Source organism: Podarcis cretensis, assembly GCF_951804945.1.
Source record: "Podarcis cretensis genome assembly, chromosome: 2".
Taxonomy (NCBI): Eukaryota; Metazoa; Chordata; class Lepidosauria; order Squamata; family Lacertidae; genus Podarcis; species Podarcis cretensis.
Window position 1 is genome coordinate 121,957,989 of NC_137171.1, and position 26,539 is coordinate 121,984,527.

The 26,539-nt window shown below is 47.7% G+C and overlaps 1 protein-coding gene and 1 long non-coding RNA gene across 2 annotated transcripts in view; one reads left to right on the plus strand and one right to left on the minus strand.

Annotated features, from left to right (window-relative positions):
- Window positions 1-122: 122 nt before the first annotated feature.
- Window positions 123-26,539, plus strand: part of LOC307209126 — a 31,382-nt gene continuing 4,965 nt past the window's right edge. The window contains exon 1 of the long non-coding RNA XR_013835316.1: window positions 123-1,170. This is a non-coding gene — a long non-coding RNA (uncharacterized lncRNA). The remainder of the gene's footprint in view (window positions 1,171-26,539) is intronic.
- LOC307208771 (class I histocompatibility antigen, F10 alpha chain-like) lies at window positions 623-26,523 on the minus strand. Its single transcript, XM_079963721.1, is given in 11 exon segments — window positions 623-1,632; window positions 2,043-2,075; window positions 2,400-2,426; window positions 3,116-3,202; window positions 4,386-4,673; window positions 8,255-8,530; window positions 14,820-15,095; window positions 23,446-23,547; window positions 23,550-23,598; window positions 23,600-23,749; window positions 26,500-26,523. Coding segments are annotated over 11 exon segments (1,308 nt in total). The 5' UTR covers window positions 26,509-26,523; the 3' UTR covers window positions 623-1,621.

The window sequence follows — 26,539 nt, forward strand, 5'->3', positions numbered from 1 at the left end:
GTATTCCAACTGTTTAAAGTCATTTTAGGGTGCTTTAATTTGTTTTAAATTATCTTATTTTAAATTTTCATAATTCAAATCTTTTAAATTTAATTTTAAATTTAAATGGTATTGCTTTTAACATTTTGATGTTTGCTGCCCTGAGCTCCTTTGGGAGGAAGAGTGGGATAAAAATTTAAAATAATATTTCGGGGGTCTTTACATCTCAGTGGGAGAACTTCCTCCTGGGTTTGTGGACTTTTGGAGCAACCCTGCCTTGGTCATTTCCCACCACACTCTGCCCCGGATCAGCTCTCTACACATTTCTTTTATTATATTCCCAACCCTCTTTCTTCCATCCTGGAACCAAAAGCAGCATCAAGGTGGTTTGCCATCCAGACCCTGAGCAGACTTCACACCCTCTTGGCTTCAGCAACACAGCGGCCTCATGTAACTTAAGTGCACCCCTGCAAAACCACAGATTATATCCCCATTTCACTTTGGACACTAGTTCTTCAGTCACTTTGCAATGGAAGAGCAATTATTGGCACCTCCCTGCCAGAGGCTACAAACTCTGAATATTCTCAGGAACCTCAAAATCTCTGGAACTCCTGTGATAAGAAGGAAAGAAGCACTAAAGAAGAAGGGGGTGCACTCTCATTTATTTCAGTCAAACAGAAATTACAAAAGGAGTAATAATAATAATTACATCCAGTGTCTTCAAAGCAAGATGCAGCAAAGAATAGTCTTGTGGCCCCTGGAGGTCTAAAAGAGTTATTGCATTCTTATTTCTATGAAAGAGTTTCCTGAAGGAATGCCAGTCTATGAGCAGGGAAGGAAGAAGGCAGGAATCATATGGTGGGAACTGCAGAGAGGCAAAGTATGATCCTCAACCGACCACAGGTGAAAAAGCAATAATGTGTGAGATAAAAATTAGGCAAATTGAAGGCAACAAAACTAGTTCATTTGGAAGAGTTTATGTGGTCTCATTCTCTGGGTCACCTCCCCTAGAAGGCTGTGGGGACCAGGCAACAAGACTCATGAACTGGAGGCCTGCAGCCCAAAAGAAGGGGCTGCTTATTTCAGATCAAACTCTGGCCATGAAGCTCCTGATCTGCCTCTTCTCCTTGGCTGTCAGCAGGATCAGACATTACATCCGCTTAGCCAAAGGCTGGGCGGCCCAAGAGGCAGGTTGGTAGTAACAACTTAGCCTATTTCCTGCATAATACCCCTAAAGCAGTTTACAGATGTTGTCTTTCCTTCAATTTGGATGGAAAGTGAGTGACATAAGATTGGGGAAGGGATTGTAGAGGGAAACACAGCAACAAAGAACCAAGAGATGCCATCAAAATCACTGCAAGTAGTTGTCAATCTCCTCATCCCTTTTTAAAGCTTTTAGTTGCGTATATCTGGCACATTTTTGATTAATACAAGCACATTTCTGAAAATCAGCTACAAAACAAAATTAGCCAAAATCCATCCAAAAATCATGATTACCCTCAAATTCAAGTTACAGCTGGAGTCAGAATGGATGGGTGAGAGCCAGGATTAACGAGCATCATAAACAGCATTAAAGGACGGGAGGGGCTCTGAGCCTCTGTAATTTGCAACAAAACTTGGGCAGGCTCCTTCTGGTCTCATCTCACACACCAACTGGGGAAAAAAAGAAAGGGAGTGTTTCAAAGTTAAGCCAACATCATGGGGTGGGAGCATCAGCATTACAGAGCTAGTGGGAACCCAAAGCCCATCTAGTCCAGCCTCAATCAGACCTAAGATCTGTTAGGAGCACCACCAAAATGGGCCTGCAGAGCAAATCCCTGCAGAGGGCAGCTCAAGCAAGTGAGCCAAGCTGCACACTTTGGGGGAATACCGGAAGGACACACAGCAGTTCTGTTGGAAGGAGAAATCCCTTCCAGCACCCAAAATGTGACTCTCATTCAGAACCCAAAATGTGACTCCCAAGGTGGGTAACAGGAAAGCAGCAGCTTTTCCCCATTTGGGGATGTTCCCCACGGAGTCTTCTGCAAGAGCCCCACTTTGCCCCCACCTGCACCCCCACTTACCCTTGGTGGAGCTGTCAGACCCCTGGTCGCTTGCTGCAAAAGGAAGGAAACATAGGAGTCAGGATCCCGGGGAGGGAGATTCCCCCCCCCCCCAGCCCTTCTCCTCCCTCCTTCCAACCCCATCCCAAATCACTCTCAATCTGGGGATGTTCAGGGACAGGCAGCCCAGAGGCAAGGGGGCTCAAGGGGCCCCTTGCTGTCCCCAGACTGGCTGAGCAGGCAGGCTGAAGCTTTCCACCAGGGTCTTGGGCTTCAGGACTAGGCCATCACCAGGTTTATTTTTGTCTGTTTGTAACCTGTTCCTGATCCATATTGGGGGGAAATATGTCAGACAGAGAGAAGGGAGGAGTCACTCACTTGAGGCTGCTTTGTAGGCTGGTTTTCCTGTGAAGACAAAAGCAGAAGGTCACACAACACATTTCAACCATTTGGCTCTCAGATGCTGAAACCTTCCCAGCAGATGCTTCTCTTGTCTCTTCCAAACACCTCCCAGGAAAGTGAGCCCAGAAGGTGAGCTTTTCAAGGAACTCATGTTACAAAGAAGTAGAAAAAATTGAGGAAATTAAATCAGAAGATCAACATGGGGAAACCAGGCAGTGGACAAATTCCAAGAGGCTGGAAGGAAACATTATCCAGTCCCTTAACTCATTCATATTCGGATTATTTCGGTGATTCTCCAAATAAAAATACAAAATGAGAGCACAGAATACATAATAAAACAAAAACCAACCAGTAACTCACATTTAAAAAGCTCTAGGCCTGGTTTGAGAGAAACGTTTTTGCCTGGCGCCTAAAGATGTATAAGAAAGGCTCCCTGCTAAGTGTGCACAGGACTGAAGGCTTAGGATGGATTAAAACTTCAGGTGGAAAGTGAATTTCTTGAGCACGGAGTGAGCGCAAAGCAATGACCAACAGGACTTTTGGTTCATGTTCAAAGGGTGTTTTGTGGGGAGGGGTCTCTGTAGGGATACAAGGGGCAGTTTCCAAGAAGACACCCCACCAGCACATTCCCAGTTGGAGGCCAAGACAGAAGGACACAGGAGAGGCAGAAAACGCATCCAGGGTTTACTTACTGCGGATGAAGAAGATGATGATCCCAGAGACCAGCAGGATGGCAGCCACGACACCCAAAATGGCTCCCACAATGAGCCCCAGGTTGACTAAAAAGGGACAAGAGACATTTTTATTCAGACTGGCGGCAGCAGCTCCCCAAGGCCTCAAGCAGGAGATTGGAGTGGAGGTGCTGAGCTATGAGCCCAGGAGGATTTTACGTGTGCCAGGCAGGCCCCCTTTCTCTCTCCTGACAGGCCAAGGTCTTCTCTGTAGTGGTCCCGACACAAGGGAGATTTTTTCCACCAGAGTCCAACATTGGAGGTCTTCAAAATAACCAATTCATTTAAGGAAGACAGTTGACAGGCACACCTGTTTCATCACAGATTCCAGACTTAACAGCAGGTCTCCTCCTGCTCAGGTGCTTCAGCCTTCTCTGTCCTGACCCTGAGAGGAAGGGATTCCCTCCCCTCTGAGACCCCCCTCTGAGAGCCCAGCATTACAGGCCTTCAGGGAAGACACAAACCCTTAGGAAAAAGCATCTTGTGTAGGGTTGCCATATGTCCGGTTTTTCCTGGACACGTCCTCTTTTTCAGACTTAAAATGTCTGTCCAGACAGATTCTTAAAATGAGGCAAAATGTTCAGGTTTTTTTGTTTGGGTGGAATCTCTGAAGTCCGTGGCGCTAGTGAGTGAGCCCTGGTCCCCTCTCCCCTGCCTGGGTGAGTCTTTGGCTCAAGGGCCACTTCCATAATAAGCGTTGTTATTAAAATTCCTGCTTGCTCTTCCCAGAGGTGTGCAGGTGTTTGGGCTGAGTGGAGATGAGTATCAGTTTTTCTAGCGCGAGTGTGAGGAGGAGCAAGTGAGAATCTTTTTCACTGTGAAGTACAGTCAGTCCCGGGCTCCCTCTTTTAAGTTCACTGCCCCCTTCTCAGTCACAGGGAGTGTGAGTAAGTCAGCCATGTGGAGGAGGTCGTTTGATTTTGGAGAAATAACACATCTGGCCACATTCTGTGACATCACAACTGCTTGGGCTTAAAGGCAAAAGGGTGACAGCCAGTTTTTACCTATGACATACAATTTGAGTTCAAGGCCTATGAGACACTTGCCGGAAAAGGCTGCATCTCTGCTGAAATCTACAGATTCTGATTCAGCTGCTTCCCTCCAGATACATAGACAGGATCCAACTGGGGTTCCCCATGTGAGCTGTGCTGCTGCTGAAGGGAGGAGTTGGGTGGAAACTCCCCTCCCAGAGCCCACCCCTTCCCCTCCCGTCTGTCTGTCTGTCTCTCACCCGGCTCCTTCTCCCAGGCCACGTCCAGAGGCTTCTCCAGGCTGTCGTGCTCCACGCGGCACCGGAAGCGCTCCCTTTCCTCGGGGTCGATCTGGACGCTGAGCAAGAGATAGTAGGTCCCGTCCGAGTTGGGGGCGACCAATCCTCGGAGGGTGCCCTCCTGCCAGACCTTCCCGTCCTTCACCCAGTTGGCCTCAATCTCCTTGGGGTAGAAGCCGTGGACTTGGCAAACGAGGGTCTCCAGGCCGTCATAGTCTGCCTTCCTGGTCACCTTCACCACCGGAGCCTCTGCAAAAAGGGCAATCATTAATTGGGGTTAAGAGAGAGACATCCACAACGGGAGCCTGGAGGAATCCTGTATTTTTAAAGAGCAGAGGAGCAGGGACCCAAGGGGCAAGCTAGTCAGAATCTCACATCTCCAGAAATTAAAATAACTGTGAATCAATGGGATTCCTCAACCTCCCTTGGCATCCCCCCCAGTCAGTGTCTATGCCGGAACTGTTTGTAGATGTTTTATCCTTTGTTTGCCAAAGCAGACTCCTTTGGGAGGGAGGACAGGGTACAAATTAAATTAGCTTATCATATTGATAAAGCTCTATCAGTACTCAAACATGACAACTTGTGGTTCCAAGATTGTCCCAGGGAGCTGCATCTAGGCTGAGGGGCAAATTTCACCAGGTCCCCAATGGCGGGATTCATTCAGATCCTTCCAAGTTGCAAGTCACGAACTGAGGGCAGCTCAGACTGATTCTGTTCCTCTCTGGAGGGGGAAGAAATGCTGGACTCACTGCTCTCTGTTCTCCGGGACTTTTCAGCTCCATAGTTAGTGAGCAAAGCCAAGAGCCCTGGGAAAGACAGAGCTCCTTTCTAGTTCTCCCGCCTGCCCTGAAAGGGTCCCTGGAGGTTGGAAAGGGCCCATCTCCCTTCTCCCCTGGAGTGGAAAGGGCAGACCAGGAGGCCCAGTAAGCCAGCAACTTGCGCACATTTAACTTGTGCACATACAGATTTACACACTTGGCAAAAATATTCTAAAAACCAAACAGAGGCGGCGGGCGTCTGGGGAAGAAGCACTTTGGCAAACCTAATCGCCCTTGAATCCAATGTGTTTTGCAGAATGTAACCCTTGTTCAAAAACTGGCTCCCTGGGTAGCTGTTGTCTGAAGGGGCTGTTCCAGGATCCCACCCACTTTGCAGTGCCTGGACTGGAAACTCAGGTCTGGGAGGGGATGTGACTCTGCTGGGGGGAGCAGGAAGGAAGGAAGATCAAGCCCTTTCCCCACAGAAACCCCAAACAAGAACTCCCCTCCCCACCCCACCCCCACCTGTCCTCAGCAGAACCTCCGTCCCAAAGAGGTTGATTCCCAGCCTCCTTTGCACGTCGTCACCCTTGAAAACGCCTCAATGTGGATTTTCAAGCGAAATCCTCAACCTCAAGAAATATGCTCAGTGTCTCTGGGATGGATTATCACCACGCCCCATAGATGAATTTGCTCAGATCAATCTAAGCACGGCTAATACGTATGTGTCAGTCCGCAAAAAGGGAGGGTGCTAGAATTATTTCATTTTTAATTAATGTTCATATTAGCAAAGCTAATAGAGACAGGAAGAAAACCAGTCAAAACACTTGATCATTTGATTGGCCCCTGTGCCAGATTCCTGAAGGCAGAAGAGTGGACTGAAAAAAGGAAAATTCCTCACAAATAAAAAATATAAAAAGGTAGAAGAGTGATGAGCGTTGTTATTAAAATTCCTAATTGCTCTTCTCAGCGGTGTGAGGGTGTTTGGGCTGAGTGGGGATGAATATCAGTTTTTGTAGCTGGGTGCAAGTGTGAGGAGCAGCGAGTGAGAATCTTTTTCACTGTGAAGTACCGTCAGTCTGGGGCTCCCTCTTTTAAGTTTGTTGCCCCTTTTTCAGTCGCAGTGAAGGCAGAAGCGTGGACTGTACCATTTCAAGGCACGGGGTTGGGGAAGATGACGCTTCTGAATGTTCCCCATGGAAAAAAGTAAAATTCCTCACAAATAAAAAATAGAAGAAGGTAGAAGAGGGAATTCTCATACTCTCTCACTATGTGCAGGTTTTCTGCTTCTAGGCCACAAGTGGCTAACCTACAGACTTAGTGAGGGGGCTGCATCCATATTTTATGGGCTCCCCACACATTTTCAATTTTAAAAAAGGTTAATTAATTTAGTTTTAAAGACTTTCCCCCTAGGTATGTAGGGGGAGGCGGGGGACATTGATGCAAGGGGCACATTGATACACCAACAATATTTCAATATCGAGAAATGTTATTCGTGTCGTGACATCACTAAAACGTGTCTATACATGTATGAGTATGACAGTTGCGACCGCGCTGCCCACCAGTTCGCCACTGGCGTTTGACGAGAGGAGGTGTGTTTTTAGCGCAGCCAACTAAAAAATTACGTGAAATGTAAAAGTGTTCCAGTGCTGTTTTTCGTCATTTAGTTAAGATTTTAAAATACCAAAGGTAAATTATCCCACTCAGTAATCAGGATTACACGTGATATTTAAGTAAGTTCAGTGTTTTTATTAATAACTGTTAGTTTTCTGAAAATGTCCGTTGGGGCACTTTGATACACTAAGACACGGAGCACATTGATACGTATAAAAGTGCCCAGCTAGTGTACAATAGTGCAATAGTTTGCATGAAATCTCTAAACTGATTTCCTACTCATGAAATTTGAAAAGAAAAAACCTGTTTTTTACTACGTGGCCAAAGTCATTTCTAAATATGACATTTGAAAATCTGTCATTTTATATCTCAGGAAATATCCAGGATCTTGTATGTTTGTCTTCCCCATTGTAGAAGATAAGGCAAGCATTGAGTTCAAGGATGCTGTTTTGCCAGAACCAAATTTCTCAAAGAGCACATCTCGAACATCAACTCTTTATACTTTTTCTTTTGACTTCAGTGGATAGAATGTGCAATAGAAGCTAAACGTTAAGGAAATATCTTATTTTTTATAAGCATTTTGTTGAGTCCTTATACTTTTTAAAGTTTTTCCAAAGTTTTTTTAAATGGATAGGTGTTTGAGGAAAGATTAATCTAAGTTTTGATATTTTGTTAAGAAAACCTGCCATAAAGTCTATGATATGTGTGAAACACTGTTAGTTTTGATACGTAATTTAGATTTTTAAGTAACAAATTGTAGGGCTGATTATGATCTCTCACAATAAACATTGTTTTTTTCATTAAATTTTTGTAAATAATTACCATTCTCATACAATTTGCGCTTTGTATCAAAGTGCCCCATAGGTGGGGCAGAATGATACAAAACCCATTTTTTACTCAAGTCATTATATTCTCATTATCTTCTAACTTGAATGGTTCTTTTGATTGCTATTATAATATTGATTAGTTATGCCATGCATAAAGCAATTTTTTAAATTATTTGACTCATTTTTGTATATAAAATATGAGAGTGGATTTTTCGGCATCAATCTGCCCCACTTTCCCCTACCCAAGTGTAAAGGCAAAAGGTTTTTCTGTATCCCGCCTCAAATCTGTCCATTTCAATTTTATTTATTTACTTAATTTAAAATGCATTTTGCTTTCCTGGCCCCTTCCCTGCTGTTTCTTTGTGCCCCCTCCCCCCATTTGTCTTTTGCCATCCCTTATTCTAGCCAAAGGGGCATGGGGGGGCTGTTTTTAAGCATCTCCCCCCCCCCCGAAATCATACTCTGAAGTGACCCCTTTTCTCCTCCCAGAGTCCCAAACTTATTTCTGCCTCCCCCATCAAGAAAACTGTTTGCTGTTTGGTCCAGAAAGGAAGACTGTTAAGGGGGGGAGGGGAGCTTGAAGGGAAACCTCCCCACTGAGCCCCCCTCCCCCCCCCCTGCCCCCCCTCACCTGTCCTCAGCAGAGTCTCCTTCCCATACTCCAGGTATCTCTGCAGCCACTCAATGCAAATCTCCTCCAGGTAGTGCTTCCTGCCCTGGTTCAGGGCCAAGTCAGCATCCCACTTCCTCTTGGTCGCTTGGGCCTCCGTCTCGGCTGCCGTCCAGGTGAGGGTCTCCTTGTCAAAGGCGATGAAGTCCCTCCCGTCGTAGCTGTACTGGTAATGCCCTCCTTTGCGCCCGTCTGAACTCAGCTCACAGCCAGACATGTACTGAAGGGTGTGGATCCCTGGAAGGTCCAAAAGAGGCCCAGGAGGTCAAGGGGGGTCACAGCAGCCCCTCCCCCATCAGCAAAAGAGCCCAGGAAAAAGGATTTATTTGCCTGAGACTCAGGGAAGAGGCAGCAGTCAGAGGGGAGAAGAATCAACCAGCATTGTATCTTTCTGAAGGCTCATCCCCATAACATGTTCACTGAGGGAAAACACTACAATCCTGAGCCTGTAAAGCCCCCCTTTAATTGCCCCCCTCTTTCATTGCCTCACACTTTCTCCCCCCCCCCCCAATTCCTAGTGGATTCTCCCAACTCCCTGGAGGCGGGTGGGGTGGGGTTTCCCTTCCTGCCCAACAGGAGCATCCCTTGCAGGTCGGAGGTCACAGTCTGTCCCCCTTTCCCCCCAGCTCTGCTCCTCTGGATCTTGCCCCTTTTGGAGAGACGCCTCAGCTGTCCCCAGTCCCAGTCCCAGAAAGGGCAACATGGAAGGGGGACACCCACACATTGGGGGCCCTTTCAAGAGAGAGGGTCTCCTCTTCCCCTCCATCTCTCTCCCCCCAGCTTCTCCATATCAAGGGCCTGTTCCCTAAAAGGAGGGAAGTCATGGAAGGGCCTTTGGAAAAAGAAGTTTCCTCATAGCCTGGAAGGGAAAGGGAAGCCGAAAGGGGGGTTTGCCCCACTTCAAAATGCCCCCCCTTCTCAGCAGAAGCCAGGCTGCCCTTGTCAAAGATGGCGGGTCCCTGCACCCTCCGGCGCACCCCAGGGGGCTACCACCAAATCTTCAAAACAACAACAATAACATTTAAATAAATAAATAAATAAATAGTGTTTGCTGATGTTTTATGTACATTTTATGGATTTTTCCTGATTTTATTTTAACTTTCTAGGTTGCATACTATCTTGTTACACTTTTATGGAAACTACATATTATAAATACTTTAATAAAACCTTCAGTCAATCGATAATAAAAGAAGAGCTGGTTTTCATTAGCCAGTCAATGTCCACAAAATAAATCCTTCATCAGTGAACACATGATCCTTATACACTGGTTCCTTGGATGTCAAACAGCTTGGCTCCCTGTTACGGCAAAATCTGGGTGTGAGGCTGCTCTGCCACCCAGCTCATCGGACTAAGTCCGTGGGTCCCTGCGGAGGAAAATGAGCTCAGCCGGAGACAGGAGCAAGCAGCAGAAGATCCAAGTTTATTGCGCAACAGGTTCAAGGCGAGATTGAACAGTGAGAAAGGGGTGACATGAGTTTTTGAAACTCCCCCCATGTCCCAGAATACAGTGCAAAACACGTCATGAATACATTAAAGAGAGGTTTGGTTACACAGATTAACATATGGAGGAGGGAGGGGGGAATATGCAGAGTCGGAGATATGCACAGATAAACACTTCCTGAGTACCGGGGATGAGAAGACAATGGTCCCAAATATGCATAGTCTGCCACCTGACATTGCCTGGAGGAAAGGCTGATCAGAGCGATTTGACAGGATTAGGGTCTTAACACCTTGCTTGAGGGATTATGCTGGACAGGGGAGGTGTGATGGAGTCCTAGAGAAATTGAGCAAACTGGCACGTTGATTTTCTATGAATTTTATAGATTTTAGTCCCTTTTGACATTGACAATTGGAAATAAATTGATATATTGTAGCGAAGAAGAAGGTGAAGAAGACATGTCCCCCCCCCCTTCCGTATCACTCCCAAACACCGCAAACCCAGAAGTAAGTGTTCCAGTTTGCAAACGCTCTTTGGAAGCCAAACTTCTGATTGAGTGCAGGAAGACGGGCCTTGGTTTTCGAACGGTTCCGGGAGTCAAATGGGAGTGGAATCAACTGACTTTATTGGAAGGCAGCTCAAAGATTCAATACATCCCATTTATTGCTGTGGAAAGAGGTGCCATGGATAAATTTTGACCTCTGTTACTTCAGTCACAACTGGTTGAAATGGAAATATAGAATATTCTGCTCTCATTCAGACCACATAACTGTGGGATGTTCTTATATATGCTAATGCTCGTGACTTTTAAATCTGCTCTTCAATTCCAGTATGTGAAGCATTGATCTGGTGTTTTCACTTGGCAGGTGGCATCACACAGGACTCGATGAGACCCCAGACCCCTGGCAGGGCCCACGGGTGCTGAGGACCCCAGCCCGGTCTCCTCTAGGCCAGCCAGCAGGGTCAGCAGACAGCCATTTTGATTTCCCACCACAAAACCATGGAGAGAAGCTACGTCAGGCACCCCAAGACAGGATGGGAATTGGCAATGGTTGCTCCTGGCCATGTACAGAGTTCTGTTGCTCTTTGTGTTTCCAGGGAGCCTGAGGGAGCTCAGCAATGGAGGAGAGGCTGTCCCAGAGGATACCAGGTTGCTCTCACTTCTGATTTAGGCTTCCCCTTTCACCTCAGGAGCCCTTGGCTTACAGCTGAATTGAGTTTGGGTATAGAATGTCTTGCATTACAGAAGCCTCTCTCAACAGAAATCCTGCTTTCCTGGGCCGGATTCCGCTAACACAGCTAGTCTAAAAACCAAGTCTTACTTACACAACTGGGGCTTTCTCCCCATCTCCTTCCCCACAAATCAGCTGTGGGGTGGGAGAAGCCCCAGAAAGGTGTGCAGGGGGAGGAGAAGGGAAATTGCTCCCTCTGGGAAGTAGAATGATTGTAACAGTGCTACTTTGGAGTCCTCCCTCTAGAACTACTCAACATACTGAAGAAGAAGAAGTCTCTTTTCCAAGACCATGTCCCAAGGTGATAGAGTTCTTTTTATGCACTCAAACAATGGTTTGTGGTTGACCTACGCAAACAACAAACCAAACCACAAACCCCACCAGCTGGTCTGGATATGGAGCTTTTGCTTGGAGGGAAGTTGCTCTGTCTCATTGCTTCTTCAGCATAAATTGCTTTCTCCCTCATTTTATAAATGAAGCTCACTCCCCTCCCGTTTCCTCAAGATGTTCAGTGGGATCAATCACGATACACCTATACCTTCAACATTGTCTTTCAATACCAGGCAAGATTCTGGAGCAGATCATTAAGCAAACAGTCTGTGAGCACCTAGAAAGGAATGCTGTGATCACCAATAGTCAGCATGGATTTCTGAAAAATAAGTCATGTCAGACTAACCTGATCTCGTTTTTTGACAGAATTACAAGCCTGGTAGATGAAGGGAACACAGTGGATGTAGCCTACCTTGATTTCAGCAAGGCATTTGACAAGGTGCCCCATGATATTCTTGTAAAGAAGCTGGTAAAATGCGGTCTTGACTATGCTACCACTCAGTGGATTTGTAACTGGCTGACTGACCGAACCCAAAGGGTGCTCATCAATGGTTCTTCTTCATCCTGGAGAAGAGTGACTAGTGGGGTGCCACAGGGTTCTGTCTTGGGCCCGGTCTTATTCAACATGTTAATCAACGACTTGGATGATGGACTCAAGGGCATCCTGATCAAATTTGCAGATGACACCAAACTGGGAGGGGTGGCTAACACTCCAGAGGACAGGATCACACTTCAAAACGACCTTGACAGATTAGAGAACTGGGCCAAAACAAACAAGATGAATTTTAACAGGGAGAAATGTAAAGTATTGCACTTGGGCAAAAAAAATGAGAGGCACAAATACAAGATGGGTGACACCTGGCTTGAGAGCAGTACATGTGAAAAGGATCTAGGAGTCTTGGTTGACCGCAAACTTGACATGAGCCAACAGTGTGACGCGGCAGCTAAAAAAGCCAATGCAATTCTGGGCTGCATCAATAGGAGTATAGCATCTAGATCAAGGGAAGTCATAGTGCCACTGTATTCTGCTCTGGTCAGACCTCACCTGGAGTACTGTGTCCAGTTCTGGGCACCACAGTTCAAGAAGGACACTGACAAACTGGAACGTGTCCAGAGGAGGGCAACCAAAATGGTCAAAGGCCTGGAAACGATGCCTTATGAGGAACGGCTAAGGGAGCTGGGCATGTTTAGCCTGGAGAAGAGGAGGTTAAGGGGTGATATGATAGCCATGTTCAAATATATAAAAGGATGTCACATAGAGGAGGGAGAAAGGTTGTTTTCTGTTGCTCCAGAGAAGCGGACACAGAACAATGGATCCAAACTACAAGAAAGAAGATTCCACCTAAACATTAGGAAGAACTTCCTGACAGTAAGAGCTGTTTGACAGTGGAATTTGCTGCCAAGGAGTGTGGTGGAGTCTCCTTCTTTGGAGGTCTTTAAGCAGAGGCTTGACAACCATATGTCAGGAGTGCTCTGATGGTGTTTCCTGCTTGGCAGGGGGTTGGACTCAATGGCCCTTGTGGTCTCTTCCAACTCTAGGATTCTATGATTCTATGATTTCCAGGGCTCTCCGTGGCTCCTTTAAAGCGGCCATCTCATTTGTTTGGGATTTTCTGAGCTAAGCAATTGCAAGAAATGATCAGGAAACGAGAGGCGCCCCTTGGTGACATTTATGGGGCATTTTCCATGGATAGGTGCAGGGGTTCAGGAGAGGCCCAGTCCCCATTTTTAAAAGGGGGAGAAGCAGAATTCGCAGGAGCCCAAGAGGAAGCCTGCAAGGCCAGGCCAGGCCTGATCCCACTGCAAGAAAAGCAGACCCGCCCATTGCAGCGCTGGCTTTGTCTCAGCTGACCCCCTGGGTTTCTCCTTGCAAGCCTGACAAGGGCTCTGGACACACTCAGGCTGAGCCCTTTGGCAAGGCTCCTTCCACCTCCAGTATTCTGTCTCACAGGTGGGGAATCTCTTTGGCTTCAGGGCCAGATCCTGATCAGGATTGTCCCCAGGGGCCAAAAGGGGCAGGAGGCTGAAGCTGACATCATAGCATAGCCCACCTGTCAATCTCACCCACCCTTCTACCCCTCCATTTCAGTTATTGTTTTACGTGCTGGGGAACCTGTGCTGCTGTTAGGGGCAGGGAAAAGTCCTGAAGCAGGGAGCCGGCTTAGGAAGTGAGGGAGCGTAGAAGCCTGGAAAGGTGCAAAATCACAGAGAGATCTCCCTCCAGACCCAGCAGAGGCTCCCACGTCTGAAGTTCTGCTCCAAAATTGCAATTAGAGGGGGGAGTCACTCAACTTTGGGGCTGGACACAAATGCCTCCCCCCACCCTTCCAGCATGCTGGCTCCTTTCACACAACTAACATCTTAAAAGGACTAACATCTTTTGACTCATTTCAGAAGGAAGTTCAAAAAACCAAACTGTGTGCCAAGAGGCTTTGGCCAGAGGTCTGCCAGCTTTTACTGAGTTTAGTGATTCCTGTTGTAACAGTTCCAAGGCTGGATGGGGCAGGGGGAAGAAATCGCCATAACTGGACAAAGGGGGTGAAAGACCTTCCTAAAGGGTCCCTAAGTGTAGACTGCTAGACAGTCAAGTAAGATGGAGATGTGGGATCTTATGCAGGTTTACTCAGAAGCAAGTCCCATGGAGTTCACTGGGGCTCCTTCCCTCCCAGGTACCTGGCCATATGTTTTCCAACTAAAATCAGATAGAGTGAAACTCCCGAAATAACACAACCCAAAGTGCTTAGACAGCAGATTATTTCTGATATTAATGGGCCCTGATCCAGTTCTGGCCTAATGCTCCTTTTGGACACAGGACAGTAAAACATGGCACCCCCAGGCTAATAATTGCCAGTGTTGATCTTCTGGGGACTCCCTGGCTGCAGGATGACCTTGGGGGCTCTTGTCTAGCCTTCCACTTCAGTTGCCCACCCTGCTTATGGTTTTAACCATGTAGTTGCCACTCTGACCCCCAAAACCCAGTCCATTTGTGTTCCTTAAAAAGGCTTCTCTTCCAACACTGTGCCAGGGAGTGGGAGGGGCTTGGTGATGGTCAGAAGGGTCAGCCAATCAGCACCTCTGTCTGGGCAGCTGGCTTCTCCTTAAGCAGGACCAGAACTCAAGGCTTGCTTGTCTCAGCCTCAGGATCCCCACCCTTCTCTTCCCCTCCCAGAGGAAAATGAACTAGACAGATTCCCACCTCACAAGGCCTGAGCCAAGCCCAGCATGGAAGGAAGCGCAGGCAATGGAGACATTTCCTGGGTAGGATGTGCAGGTCCAGAGAGGGTCCTACCGGGGGGGGGGGTGTCTCTCCCCTCCAAGTCTCGTTCTCTGTCCCCCCCACCCCATACCTTCCCAGCCCCCATTAATACCTTCCTTAAGGGAAAGGGAGATGCCTCTGCCCTGGTGGAGACCCCCACCCTCCATTTCCTTTCCTCCCAGCAGCCCCTTCCCTGCAATTCTGGCCCTTGGAGGAAATGTTATGGGGGGGGGGAGGTGTGACTCTGTTACTCTCCTGCCTTCTACTCACCTCCGCTCTGGTTGTAGCGATTCCTTGCAATTTCCAGGTTCTCCCTGAACACCAGCTCAGCGCCCTGAAGTGTCTGAGTGTACCTGTTCCAGTACTGAGGATCCTCCTTTTCCACCTTCCTTATCCAGGGGACACGAGGCAGATACTCCTTAGTGTCACTGTCATACTGAACAAATGGCTCGCCATCCACATACCCCACATCAATGAACTGGGGCAGCCCCTGGCCAGGCTCAGACACGGCTGTGTAGAAGTAGCGCAGGGAGTGTGAAGTGGAGCCTGGAAAGGAAGAGAAAAGGGGGCAGAGAGTTAGGGGTCCTGCAGATGAAGGCAGCAGCCTAATCCTGCTGTGTTACAGGCAGCAGCCCCAAATCAGGAGATCCCAAGTTCAGCAGGGTTTGGGGGAGTTTGTAGACCTGCCCTTAAACATAGAGGAGGCAGAGCAGAGGCAGCCTAAGAATCAGAGTTGAAAAGGGGAGAGGATATAAATACAAGTAACAACAACAATAATCCATGGAGCAGAGGGCGAGAAAAAGCTCTGCCAGGCAGCACTAAATCTCTGTATGTCTCTGCTGAGGCTCTGTGTGAGGGAGAGAGAGGCCAGCCCCTCCCCTTTTTGCCAAGGGGGCAGGAATTGCCCCCCACTTGCAAGCGCCAGGCTGATGAGAGCTCCCACAACATGGGCTGCAGGCACCGAACGGAAGCTAAGCAGGCTCAGGACTGGAAGTGGATGGAGGGGAGACCAGACGAGGCAAAATCCATATATTGGGAGAACAGGAAGCTGCCTCCTCCTGGGTCAGAACACTGGTCCAGGTAGCTCAGAGTTGTCTGGCCTGACTGGGATGGCTCATATCTGCAGAAACGGGCCTAGTTCAGCCACTCCCTTGGAGCCGCCCCACCATCTGGCCTTCTGGAGCCATGCACTGAACAGCTCTGACCTGGGTCTTGGCTTCTGGGCTCTGGGAGGCTTTGGAAAGATCTCCTGGGAACTCAGGAGAGCCCCCCAAGATCTCATGAAAACCTTGCACAAAAAGAGCTCTCTGCCTTCTGCATTTATAATTGGTGTGATTCCAGCATACAGTTGAAATCCTTCAAGTTAAATGCATTCCAGTCTCCTGCATTTTCCACCAGTTTTCCAGGGAGATGTAAAGTTAATTGGCCTGTAATTTCCGAGATCCTTCCTGGATCCCCTTTTGAGAATCGGTGTTTAAATGGTCCAAAGTTCCAATCTATCAATGGTCTGAGCTGCCACCCTCAGAGAGGGTTCCCCACTTGAGAAAGAAGGCCCCACAGGGATAGCAGGGGCAGGAGGGCAAATGCAACTTTGGGGTCTGGTCTCAACATGTGGCCCCACATCCCCTTTCCCCACTTGCCCCTTCACGAGATCGAATACAGGAAGGGGGACAGAGCTCTGGCCACCAGAGGGCCTAATGAGTCTCCACAGCAGATCCCCATCAGAAGCAATCACAGTATTCGGAAAGTGGAAATCTGCCCTAAAACATGCTCCAACCATAATGCTGTGAGATTGGAGATGAAACTAACACCAATTGGTTCCTTCAGATGGAGGATGAATGACACCTTATTCAGAGATCTAGAGATTACCAAGAAGGCCCCAAAAATCTTGAGAGACTACTTTGAGATAAATATGAAAACTAGTGTTGAAAAAAGAGTAATCTGGGACGCAAGCAAAGCAGTCATGAGAGGGTTTTTGATTCAACAGAATGCAATAAAGAAGAGAATTCAAAATGAGAAAAAAGACAAAATTTTGGATAAAATAAAAGAAGGTGAGAAGAAACTAAGAGTGAAATCAAAGTCACAAGAGATTCTGAGAGAAATTAAATTATATCAAGCACAATATATGAAAATGACAAATTAAAACAGATGAGACAAAAGACGTTTGAATCGGCTAATAAATGTGGGAAACTATTAGCTTGGCAGATGAAAAAGAGACAAAAACTCAACACTCAACACTATAACAAATCAACACTATAACAAATTTGGAAGTGGAAGGAAAGAATATACACAACCCACTGGAGATTAGAAACTGCTTCCAGAGATACTTTAAACAATTATATACACAAAGGCCACAGAAAGAGACTGATATAGACCAATTCTTAAGAACAAATGGATTACAAAAAATATCTCAAGAAAACAAGATAATGTTGAACTATAAAATAACAGAACAGGAGGTGGAAGGTGCCATCCAGAATATGCAGCTGGGCAAGTCTCCAGGACCTGATGGTTTAACCTCCAAATACTATAGATCCCTGAAAGATTGGCTAATTCGACCACTGAAGGAGGTATGCAATGAAATTCTGGAAGGGAAAAAGGCGCCAGAGTCGTGGAAGGAAGCTTACATCACACTTATACCGAAAACTGAGTCTGAAAAAACACAACTGAAGAACTACCGCCCCATATCCCTGCTTAATGTGGATTATAAATTTTTTGCAGATATATTGGCTAAAAGATTGAAAAAAGTTTTAGTCGACGAGATTCATAAAGATCAAACCGGCTTTCTCCCGGGCAGACATTTGTCAGATAATACGAGGAATATAATTAACATTTTGGAGAAGTTACAAGTGAATATTAATACTAAAGCAGTTCTGATATCCGTAGATGCGGAGAAAGCATTTGATAATATTTCTTGGAGTTTTATGAAGAAAAATCTTCAAGGGATGGGGGTGGGTAAAGGATTTGAAAATGGTATAGGTGCGATTTATTCAGAACAAAAGGCTAAACTGATAGTTAATAATGTGGTGACAGAAGAATTTAAGATAGAAAAAGAGACACGACAAGGCTGCCCAATTTTCCCCATTGCTTTTTATTTAATCATTACTTGATTAAAGGCTAAACAGTATAAATTGAAAGCTTTGGAGCCAGAATCTAGTACTAAAAGAGTATTGGAACTGATTTAGGATTTTGGTCAAGTGGCAGGATTTAAACTGAATAAATCAAAAACCAAGGTTTTAGAGAAAAATCTAACACCGTTAGAGAAGGAGAGGTTTCAGATGGAGACAGGTTTAACATTGGTTAAAAAAGTGAAATACCTGGGGGTAAACATGACTGCTAAGAATTTAAATCTATTTAAAGATAATTATGAGAAATGCTGGTTAGAGGTGAAAAAGGACCTTGAAATATGGTCAAATTTGAATTTCCTTGCTTGGCCAAATTGCTGTTATAAAAATGAATGTATTGCCAAGAATGCTGTTTTTGTTTCAATCACTGCAAATTTTGGACAAGATGGACTGTTTCAAGAAGTGGCAGAGAGACATCTCTAGATTTGTCTGGCAGGCCAAGAAGCCCAGAATAAAATTTAAGCTACTAACTGATGCAAAGGATAGAGGTGGATTTGCCCTGCCAGACCTTAAACTCTACTATGAATCAGCAGCATTTTGCTGGCTGAAAGAATGGCTGCTTCTTGAGAACACAGACATTTTGGATTTAGAAGGTTTTGATAACGTTTTTGGGTGGCATGCATATTTGTGGTATGACAAGGTTAAAGCACGTAAGGCATTTAAAAATCATATTGTCAGAAGAGCATTGTTTAATGTCTGGACAAGATATAAAGACTTACTTGAAAATAAAACCCCAAGGTGGCTATCACCTATGGAAGCGAAGGCTCTGAAAAAACTCAATATATGGTTTTCCCAGTAGTGATGTATGGAAGTGAGAGCTGGACCATAAAGAAGGCTGATCGCCGAAGAATTGATGCTTTTGAATTATGGTGCTGGAGGAGACTCTTGAGTGTCCCATGGACTGCAAGAAGATCAAACCTCTCCATTCTGAAGGAAATCAACCCTGAGTGCTCACTGGAAGGACAGATTGTGAAGCTGAGGCTCCAGTACTTTGGCCACCTCATGAGAAGAGAAGACTCCCTGGAGAAGACCCTGATGTTGGGAAAGATGGAGGGCACAAGGAGAAGGGGGCGACAGAGGACGAGATGGTTGGATAGTGTTTTCGAGGTTACCAGCATGAGTCTGACCAAGCTGCGGGGGGCAGTGGAGGACAGGAGTGCCTGGCGTTCTCTGGTCCATGGGGTCACGAAGAGTCGGACACGACTAAACGACTAAACAACAACAACAACAACAATTGGGAGATTCTGGAACAGGAGGGTGATAAACTGAAATTGCAGAGTTTTGAGAAGCTTAAAGATAAAGTGCGAGATTGGCTTCATTATTTTCAAATAAGGGAGGCTTACAATCTGGATTAAAAAATTGGCTTCCAGGTGGAAAAATCAAAATTGGAAACAGAACTACTAGAACCCAAAACTAAGATATTATCAAGAATGTATAACTTGCTGCTGAAATGGAATACTCAGGATGAAACGGTAAAATCTGCTATGATTAAATGGGCACAAGATGTTGGACATAACATTATGTTTGCTGACTGGGAACAGTTGTGGACCACAGGTATGAAATTTACGGCATGCAATGCCCTAAGAGAGAATATTATGAAAATGATATACAGGTGGTACATGACACCAGTCAAGCTTGCAAAAACCTATCATTTGCCTGATAATAAATGCTGGAAATGTAAAGAGACTGAAGGTACCGTATTTTTCGCCCCATAGGACGCACCGGCGCATAGGACGCACCAAGTTTTTTTGGGGGGAAATAAAGAAAAAAAATATATTTCCCCCCCCCCAGGCGCTTGTGGGGCCGGCAGCGGGGAGAAGCGCTCTTCTCCCCGCCGCCCGCCTGCAGATCAGGTCCAGGGACAGCGGGAGGACGTGCTGCGCCTCCCAGCTGTCCCCGGAGCTTGCGGAGTTGGCGGTGGGGAGAAGAGCTATTCTCCCCGCCGCCCGCCCGTCTGCAGACCAGGTCCGGGGACAGCAGGAAGACGCGCTGCGCCTCCCCGCTGTCCCCGGAGCTTGCGGGGCTGGCGGCCGGGAGAAGCACGCGTCTCCTCGCCGTCAGCCTCCAAACCACATTGGGAGACAGCGGGATGGCGGCGTTCCGCCTCCCCGCTGTCCCCCGACCTTGTGGGACAGGCGCTGCGGCTCTCCTGAAGCCTGCATTCACCCCATAGGACGCACACGCATTTCCCCTTCATTTTTGGAGGGGGAAAAGTGCGTCCTGTGGGGCGCTGCGCCTCTCCCACTTTCCCCCGAGTTTGCGGGGCTGGCAACGGGGAGGAGCAGGCTTCTCCCCCCTCCGACAGCCTTCTAACTAAGTCGGGGGACAGTGGGAAATGCGTGCTGCGCCTCCCGCTGTTCCCCGAGTTTGCGGGGCTGGCGGCGGAGAGGAGCAGGCTTCTCCCCCCCGCCAGCCTTCTAACCAAGTCGGGGAACAGTGGGAAAGGCGCGCTGCGCCTCTCCCACTGTCCCCCGAGTTTGTGGGGCTGGCGGCGGGGCTCTCCTGAAGCCTGGAGAGCGAGAGGGGTCGGTGCGCACTGACCCCTCTCGCTCTCCAGGCTTCACCGAAAGCCTGCATTCGCCCCATAGGACGTACACACATTTCCCCTTCATTTTTGGAGGGGGAAAAGTGCGTCCTATAGGGCAAAAAATACGGTAAATGAGTGGTAAGATAATAGAAAGAGGGATTTATTTTTAACTGTTTTTATTTTTTCTTTTCTTTTCTGGTTTTTGTATTTTTTTGTATTTTCTTTTTACTATCTTTGTAACTTTTTTCTTGTTGAAAAGCTAATAAATATTATTAAAAAAAACAAAACAAAAAAACAGAAGCAATCACAGTATTTTTCGCTCTATAAGACACACCAGACCATAAGACACACCTCATTTTGGGAGGAGGAAAACAAGAAAAAAAATATTCTGCATCCCAGAAGCCAGAAGAGCAAGAGGGATCAAACAGCCACGCGAAGCCTCTTCAGGGCAGGGGGAGCGTTCTTCCCACTGCCCTGAAGAGGCTTTGCATTGCTATCCCAGAAGCCCTCTTGCTATCCCAGAAGCGATCCCTCTTGCTGTTCTGGCTTATGGGATAGCTGCGCAGCCTGCATTCGTTCCATAAGACACACACACATTTCCCCTTACTTTTTAGGAGGGAAAAAGTGCATCTTATAGAGCAAAAAATACGGTAACTTTTGTGGACGTCCATCAGCATATTTTGCTGTTTCTGCTCACTCCCCACACTCCTTCACCCTCTTCCCAAGTCACAATGAATGTGTACTAAGGGGGCTGCGTGTCTCCTTTGCACATTAGGAAAGAGCCAAGGCTCCATGGTACTTCTCTGGGGCCACCGCTGTACAGGGTACAGGATGAGCCTCACAGAGAGGGCCCCCCAAGACAGCTGCAGCCCCTTAATTCCCTCTCTGGGCTCCTTTGGGAGGAAGGTGGGGATATAAACTCAATTTTAAAAGATGACTGTCAGTACCAAGAAAGGCCTCACAGATTTGGGCGTAAAGATGAGGCCTCCCTTCCAACACCCGTCCCATTCTCTGCCTAGAGATTATCCGAGACCCACAGAAACAGCTCACAAAGACTTGGGGAGGGAGGGAGCTGATCATAAAATCTGTGTGGGGCATTTCCCTGCCGGAAGTGCTAAAAGGGGAAAAGCAGGCTATTCCTGTTTTGCCTCAAGTAGCAGAAATGGGACGTATAATTATTATTATATATTGAATTTATATACCGCCCTATCCTTCTAAAGCTCACAAAAATGGATGCCGATGAAGACATTAAAGAAAATACCGCCCTATACCTGGAGGTCTCAGGGCGGCTCACAGAACAAAATCAAAATATTAAACCACAAAATATTCAATAATTAAAAGCCAACCCCCCCCCAAAAAACCCCCACACTTTGAAAAGGATGTCAATCAAATCAACCAAAGCCCTGGTTAAAAGGGAATGTTTTTGCCTGACTTAGTCCAACAGGTGTATAATGAAGGTGCCAGGCGAACTTCCCTGGAGAGAGCCTTCCAGATGGGGAGCCACTGCAGAGAAGGCCCTGTTCTCACATTGCTCTAGACAGGAGGCAGAGGAAGGAGGGCCTCAGAAGATCATCTCAGGGTCCGGGTAGGTTCATATAGAAAGAGGTGGTCCTTGAGGATCCTGTGAAAATTGTCTTGAATGCACTTTGGACAACTTCAACTTCAAGGAGGAAGAAGCCCGCTTGAGTTTGGCCAGTGACTCATCTCAAAACAACTAGGAAACTAAAATAAAAATCATAGACAGGACTCTGAGGGTCCAGCCCCCCTGCGATGCTGGACTCTCGACTGCAGCATCCATGGCAGATGGCCACACAACCTCTGCTAACAAATCTCAAAGCAAGTAGAATCTACCACCTGCTGAGGGAGATCCACTGTGGAAAACAAAGTTCAAGGAAGCGTAAACCTGCAAGATCAGTTTGCTTGAATTACATACGCCTTGATGGTGTGTCGACTTTGCTACCTCCTCTGGCTCGGTTTCCTTTCAGGCCAGATCAAATGGGACCCACGTCTAAGACCCTCCCCTCCCAGGGCAGGGGCTCCCCCCAGTTCAAACCACAAGAGCTCAGAGCAAGGCTGCCTCTGGTTGTGGCATCTGGATAAACAACACAGGCAGTTCTGCTCAGTGGTTGGGAGACAAAGAGCCACAAAATGAGGAGGAATCTGATGGAACCAGCAGTCTCCACCACCCTTTGGCCAGCCCTGTAGCACAGTGAGGGGGCAGCCCCCCATAACGAGAGGGTTCAAGAGAGAAATAACAGGTCTTGCTCTTTAGTTCTTAAAGCTTTTAAGTTACTTTGAGAATTTTTATGCAAGAAGCAAGTTTTAAACTAAAGATAGTATTATATTCATACCATTTTCCATTAGAGAACCACAAAAGCTATTTACTGTACAATAAAGATCCAAGTAGGTAGCCGTGTTGGTCTGACGCAGTCGAAATTAAAAAATTGAGTAGCACCTTAGAGACCAACTAAGTTTGCTCTGGGTACAGTATAGGCTTCCGTGTGCATGCACACTTCTTCAGATACAAAGTGTCCAAAACGTAGTGAAAGGGGCTGTACAGAAACGGCACAATTTACAAAATCTACATTTCTGACAGGCAACAGGACGGGGTTTTTTTTTGGGGGGGGGGGAGTTACAATTGTAAAGCAGGAGAATCTGATTATGAATATGGCTGTGAAAGGGAACTCCTGAACAAAACAATATTGGGAATTGCGAGTGGGGATCCCTTATTCAGACGTTTCCCCCCGCAATGAAGTCAGCTCTACACGCGTCCAGCTCCCACCCCCAGGCTGGTCTCCTGAGGGTTTAGCTGAGTTTTTAGAGCGGCTGAGAGTTAGAAGAGAAGAGGGAAGGTAAAAAGAGAAGAGGAAAGACTCTGTATATGTATATCTCTCTCTCACACACACACTCACACAAACCAGAGTCACCCCGAAGCTGCGGGGGGCGGGACAGGCGAGTCCCTTCCCCCCCACGAATCCTGCCAACACCTTCCAGCTTTGCCTTGTTCTTCCCTTGAGCCCCGAGCCCAGGAGGGAAGCGGCCCCTGCCCCGGGCGGCATACAAAACAAGCCCCAAGTCGGGGAAAGAGATGTCTGGGAAGGGATCCGGCTCCAATTAGGACTCCCCGATCGCCCTTTCTGTGCCCACGAAATGCGATTCCCAAAGAGTCGTATGTCCCCCCCCCCCCCCTATCAAAGGGGCTTAGTGCAAATGATTTTCTCCGCCCGCCCCCGAGCAGAGTCCTCACCTGCGCAGTCCAGGAGCAGCAGCAGCAGGGGGGCAGCTGCCCCCAGGATCAGGGGGGGCCAGCGGAGGAGGAGGACGAGGAGGACCCCCATCTCCCCCCAAACGAAGCTCCTTTTCCTCCTCTTACTCCAGCGACGTCCTTCTCCTTCGACTCTCCGAGACCCGCTCTCCGCCCCGCCCGCGGAACCAGCAGCAGAGCGAGCCGGGATTGGGCGAGGGGAAAATATTCCGCCAATCGGAAATCTGCGCGCAGGTTGCGGCACCGGTCGCCAGGCAGAACTCGAGGCGCAAGTTTGGGAGCGAGGCTGGAGAGGGAAAGAGAAAGTGATTGCAGCTCCTCGCTGGGAATCGCCCCCTCCCTCCCCCCCCTTCCCCCCCCGGCAGCTCTTCCTGTCCTGCCCTGCAGGGAGGGCGGAGGGGGGGTGGCCAGAGGGGGGGAACCCCAGGTTCAGTCCCCGCATCTTCTCCAGGGGGGTCTGGGAATGTCCCCCTCTCAGGAACTGGGGAGAGGGGCTGTGAGATCCGGAGCGAGGGGGACTCGTGGCCCAAGACAGTGCAGGGCAGCCTCTGGGTGGCCACTGGGAGACGGCCATGCTGCACTCAATGGGCCCCTTTGGGGCGAACCAGCAGCCCGGCTCTTCTCCTGTGTCTCTCTGTCTAGTGGCAGGGGGTTCCGGCGGTTAACTGTGTGACTTGTAAAGAAATGCTCAGTGCTGCAACTAGGGCTGAACCTCAGGGTTGAAGTCAAAACACACAGAGAGAGCCCCCTTTGCCCAGCCAGCAAGACCCAGGGGCTGCCCAGCCTCTTCTGGAAGGCCCTGAGCCAAGGCTGGGTGCTTGGCCCAGAGAGTGCTTGGCCCACATCCCACTGCCAGAAGCCTGAACGTTGAAACCTGAGCTAAGCATGGGACACACGCAGAAGCTGCTGCCTTTTCCAAGGAATCGGGAAATAGACAAGTAGTGGCCGCTCCTTGCCCAGCTACAAGGAAGATTTTGATTTAATGGGGGGGGGGGCTATGAAGTCGGAAGGGGAAGAATTATTGGGGAATTCTCTTCTTCCCAAGCTGCACGAACTCTTATCATCCCTATTTCCCCTTGTCTGATGCCAAAAAAGGAGACATTATCCTAGTAGAACTGAATGATACTTGCATATAAGAAAGAAATGGAATAAATATACTAGAAGAATATACAGGAAAAGTTATAAAACAAACTGCGACAAAATTAAGACAATAGAAAAAGTACAATGAGAATGATTGGAAGTTTCTTTCAGAAGACTTTATTAGATAAGACAGAATGTTATAACCAATATTCATTTCTTATTGTTAACTCTCTTCTGCTTTTTTATTTTTATTTTCTTTTTTTCTCTTATAATTTTGTGTTTAATTTTGTTGTAACTATTTGTAACATATATGTAAGATGATATTTTAAATCAATAAAGACGATTTTTTTTATTAAAAAAAAGGAATCTTGCCCCTCTCAGAGACTGGTGTGTTGTGTGACAGTATATTCAAAGCATCTATTAAGAAAACAGCCCCCATAATCATTTGCAGAAAGGGGGAGACTGTGGGGCAGTAGGACCAGCGTCTCGTCTAGAGTCAGTGGTGGGCTGGATGAGGGTCAACAAACTGAGCCTCCCTCCCCAAACATGGCGCAAATGCTGCTCAGGGAGATGCCATTCACCCCGTCCTAAACACTGACAAACGTGACAATTCACATTTCGTTCTGTTGCTGCAGAATATCTCTTGGATGGCTTTAAAAGAGGTTGAGTCTAATTCATGGAGGAGGAAGAGGAGAGGGCTATGGATGCCCCCCAGCCAAGATGGCTCCGCTCTTGCTCCCCCTTTGGAGGCAGCCATGCTTCCGGATCCCCCTTTCTGGAAGCCCCAGGAGGAGGGCAGAGTGTGGCTCTGGCGCCCAGAGCCTGTTTTGGGGCTTCCCAGAAGAGGAGGCATCATCCAGTCGGCCATTGTGAGGATGGGAGGCTGGACTCGAGGGGCCTTTGGCCGGATCCAGCACCCAGGCTCTTCTTCTTGTTTCCCGTTAAAGTGACTCTCTCAGAGTCCGTTCTCTTCTTGGCCATTATTCACAGCAACAATTTGTGGCTGCAAGTTGAGCCCCTGTGAAGAAGGAGGCTGGCTGTTTTGAGGGGGGGGGGCTCTCCAGGACCCACTTTGGGGACTCAATGGGCTCAGTCACCTCAGGGACGTCTTAGGCTTCACTTTTCACCTGCTCCATCTAGTTTTTCCTGGACAGGGATAGTCTGCCCACAAGGATCCATGTTCTGCTCACCTCCTGACAGGATTATTGCAATATATGCTGTTTTCCCCAATACAGTAGGGAGGCTTCAGCTGCTACAAGATAAACCTGACAGGATTTTCACTGCCACAGCTCATTTAGGGCCAAATCTCACCAGGGCCAAAAGACCCTCTGCCTCTTTGTCTGGTTCTGAGTTCAGTTCAAAGGGCTAGTCTTGTTTTAGAAAGTCCTCGGTGGCTTGAGGCTCCTTCTCCTCCCCTGCTCTCCTCTGTGGAGACTTTTCTCCCTCTCCTTTCTCTTCTTTCTGAAGGTGGAGTGGGCAACGACAACAACTAACAGCCAGGAGGAAAATATTTTTTTCTTCACAGACTTTCAAGAATTTTTCAGGACTTTAGACATTTCTGTATAGCTTTTTTATGTGGCTTTAAACCACCCTTGAATCAAGTTAGGGAGTAGGTGGCATGAAGATGAACAAATAACGAAAGCAGCTGCTTGAGGCAGCCCTTCCAGGAAAGAGGAGGCAGCCATTTCCCTTCCTTTCTGCTTCACCGCCAGCCCTCCACAAAATGGCTTCCGTCCCCGACAAGCAGGCCGGGTGGGGCTGCCTCAGCCTCCCGCTTCCCTCCCTGCAGAGGAGACCTTTGGTGCAAGGGAGAGCAGCCAAGCAAGGCAGAAACCGAAAGCCACAGCAGCCCACAGATAATGTTGCCTGACTGGGAGATCGGCAGGCAGAAATGTCGCTCAGGGGAAGACGTTTCCTTTCTCCCCACAATGTCCCTCAGTGCCCACATGGGGAGACCTTTGGCATTTGTCCCTCTTGGCCTGGCCTGGGCCCCCTC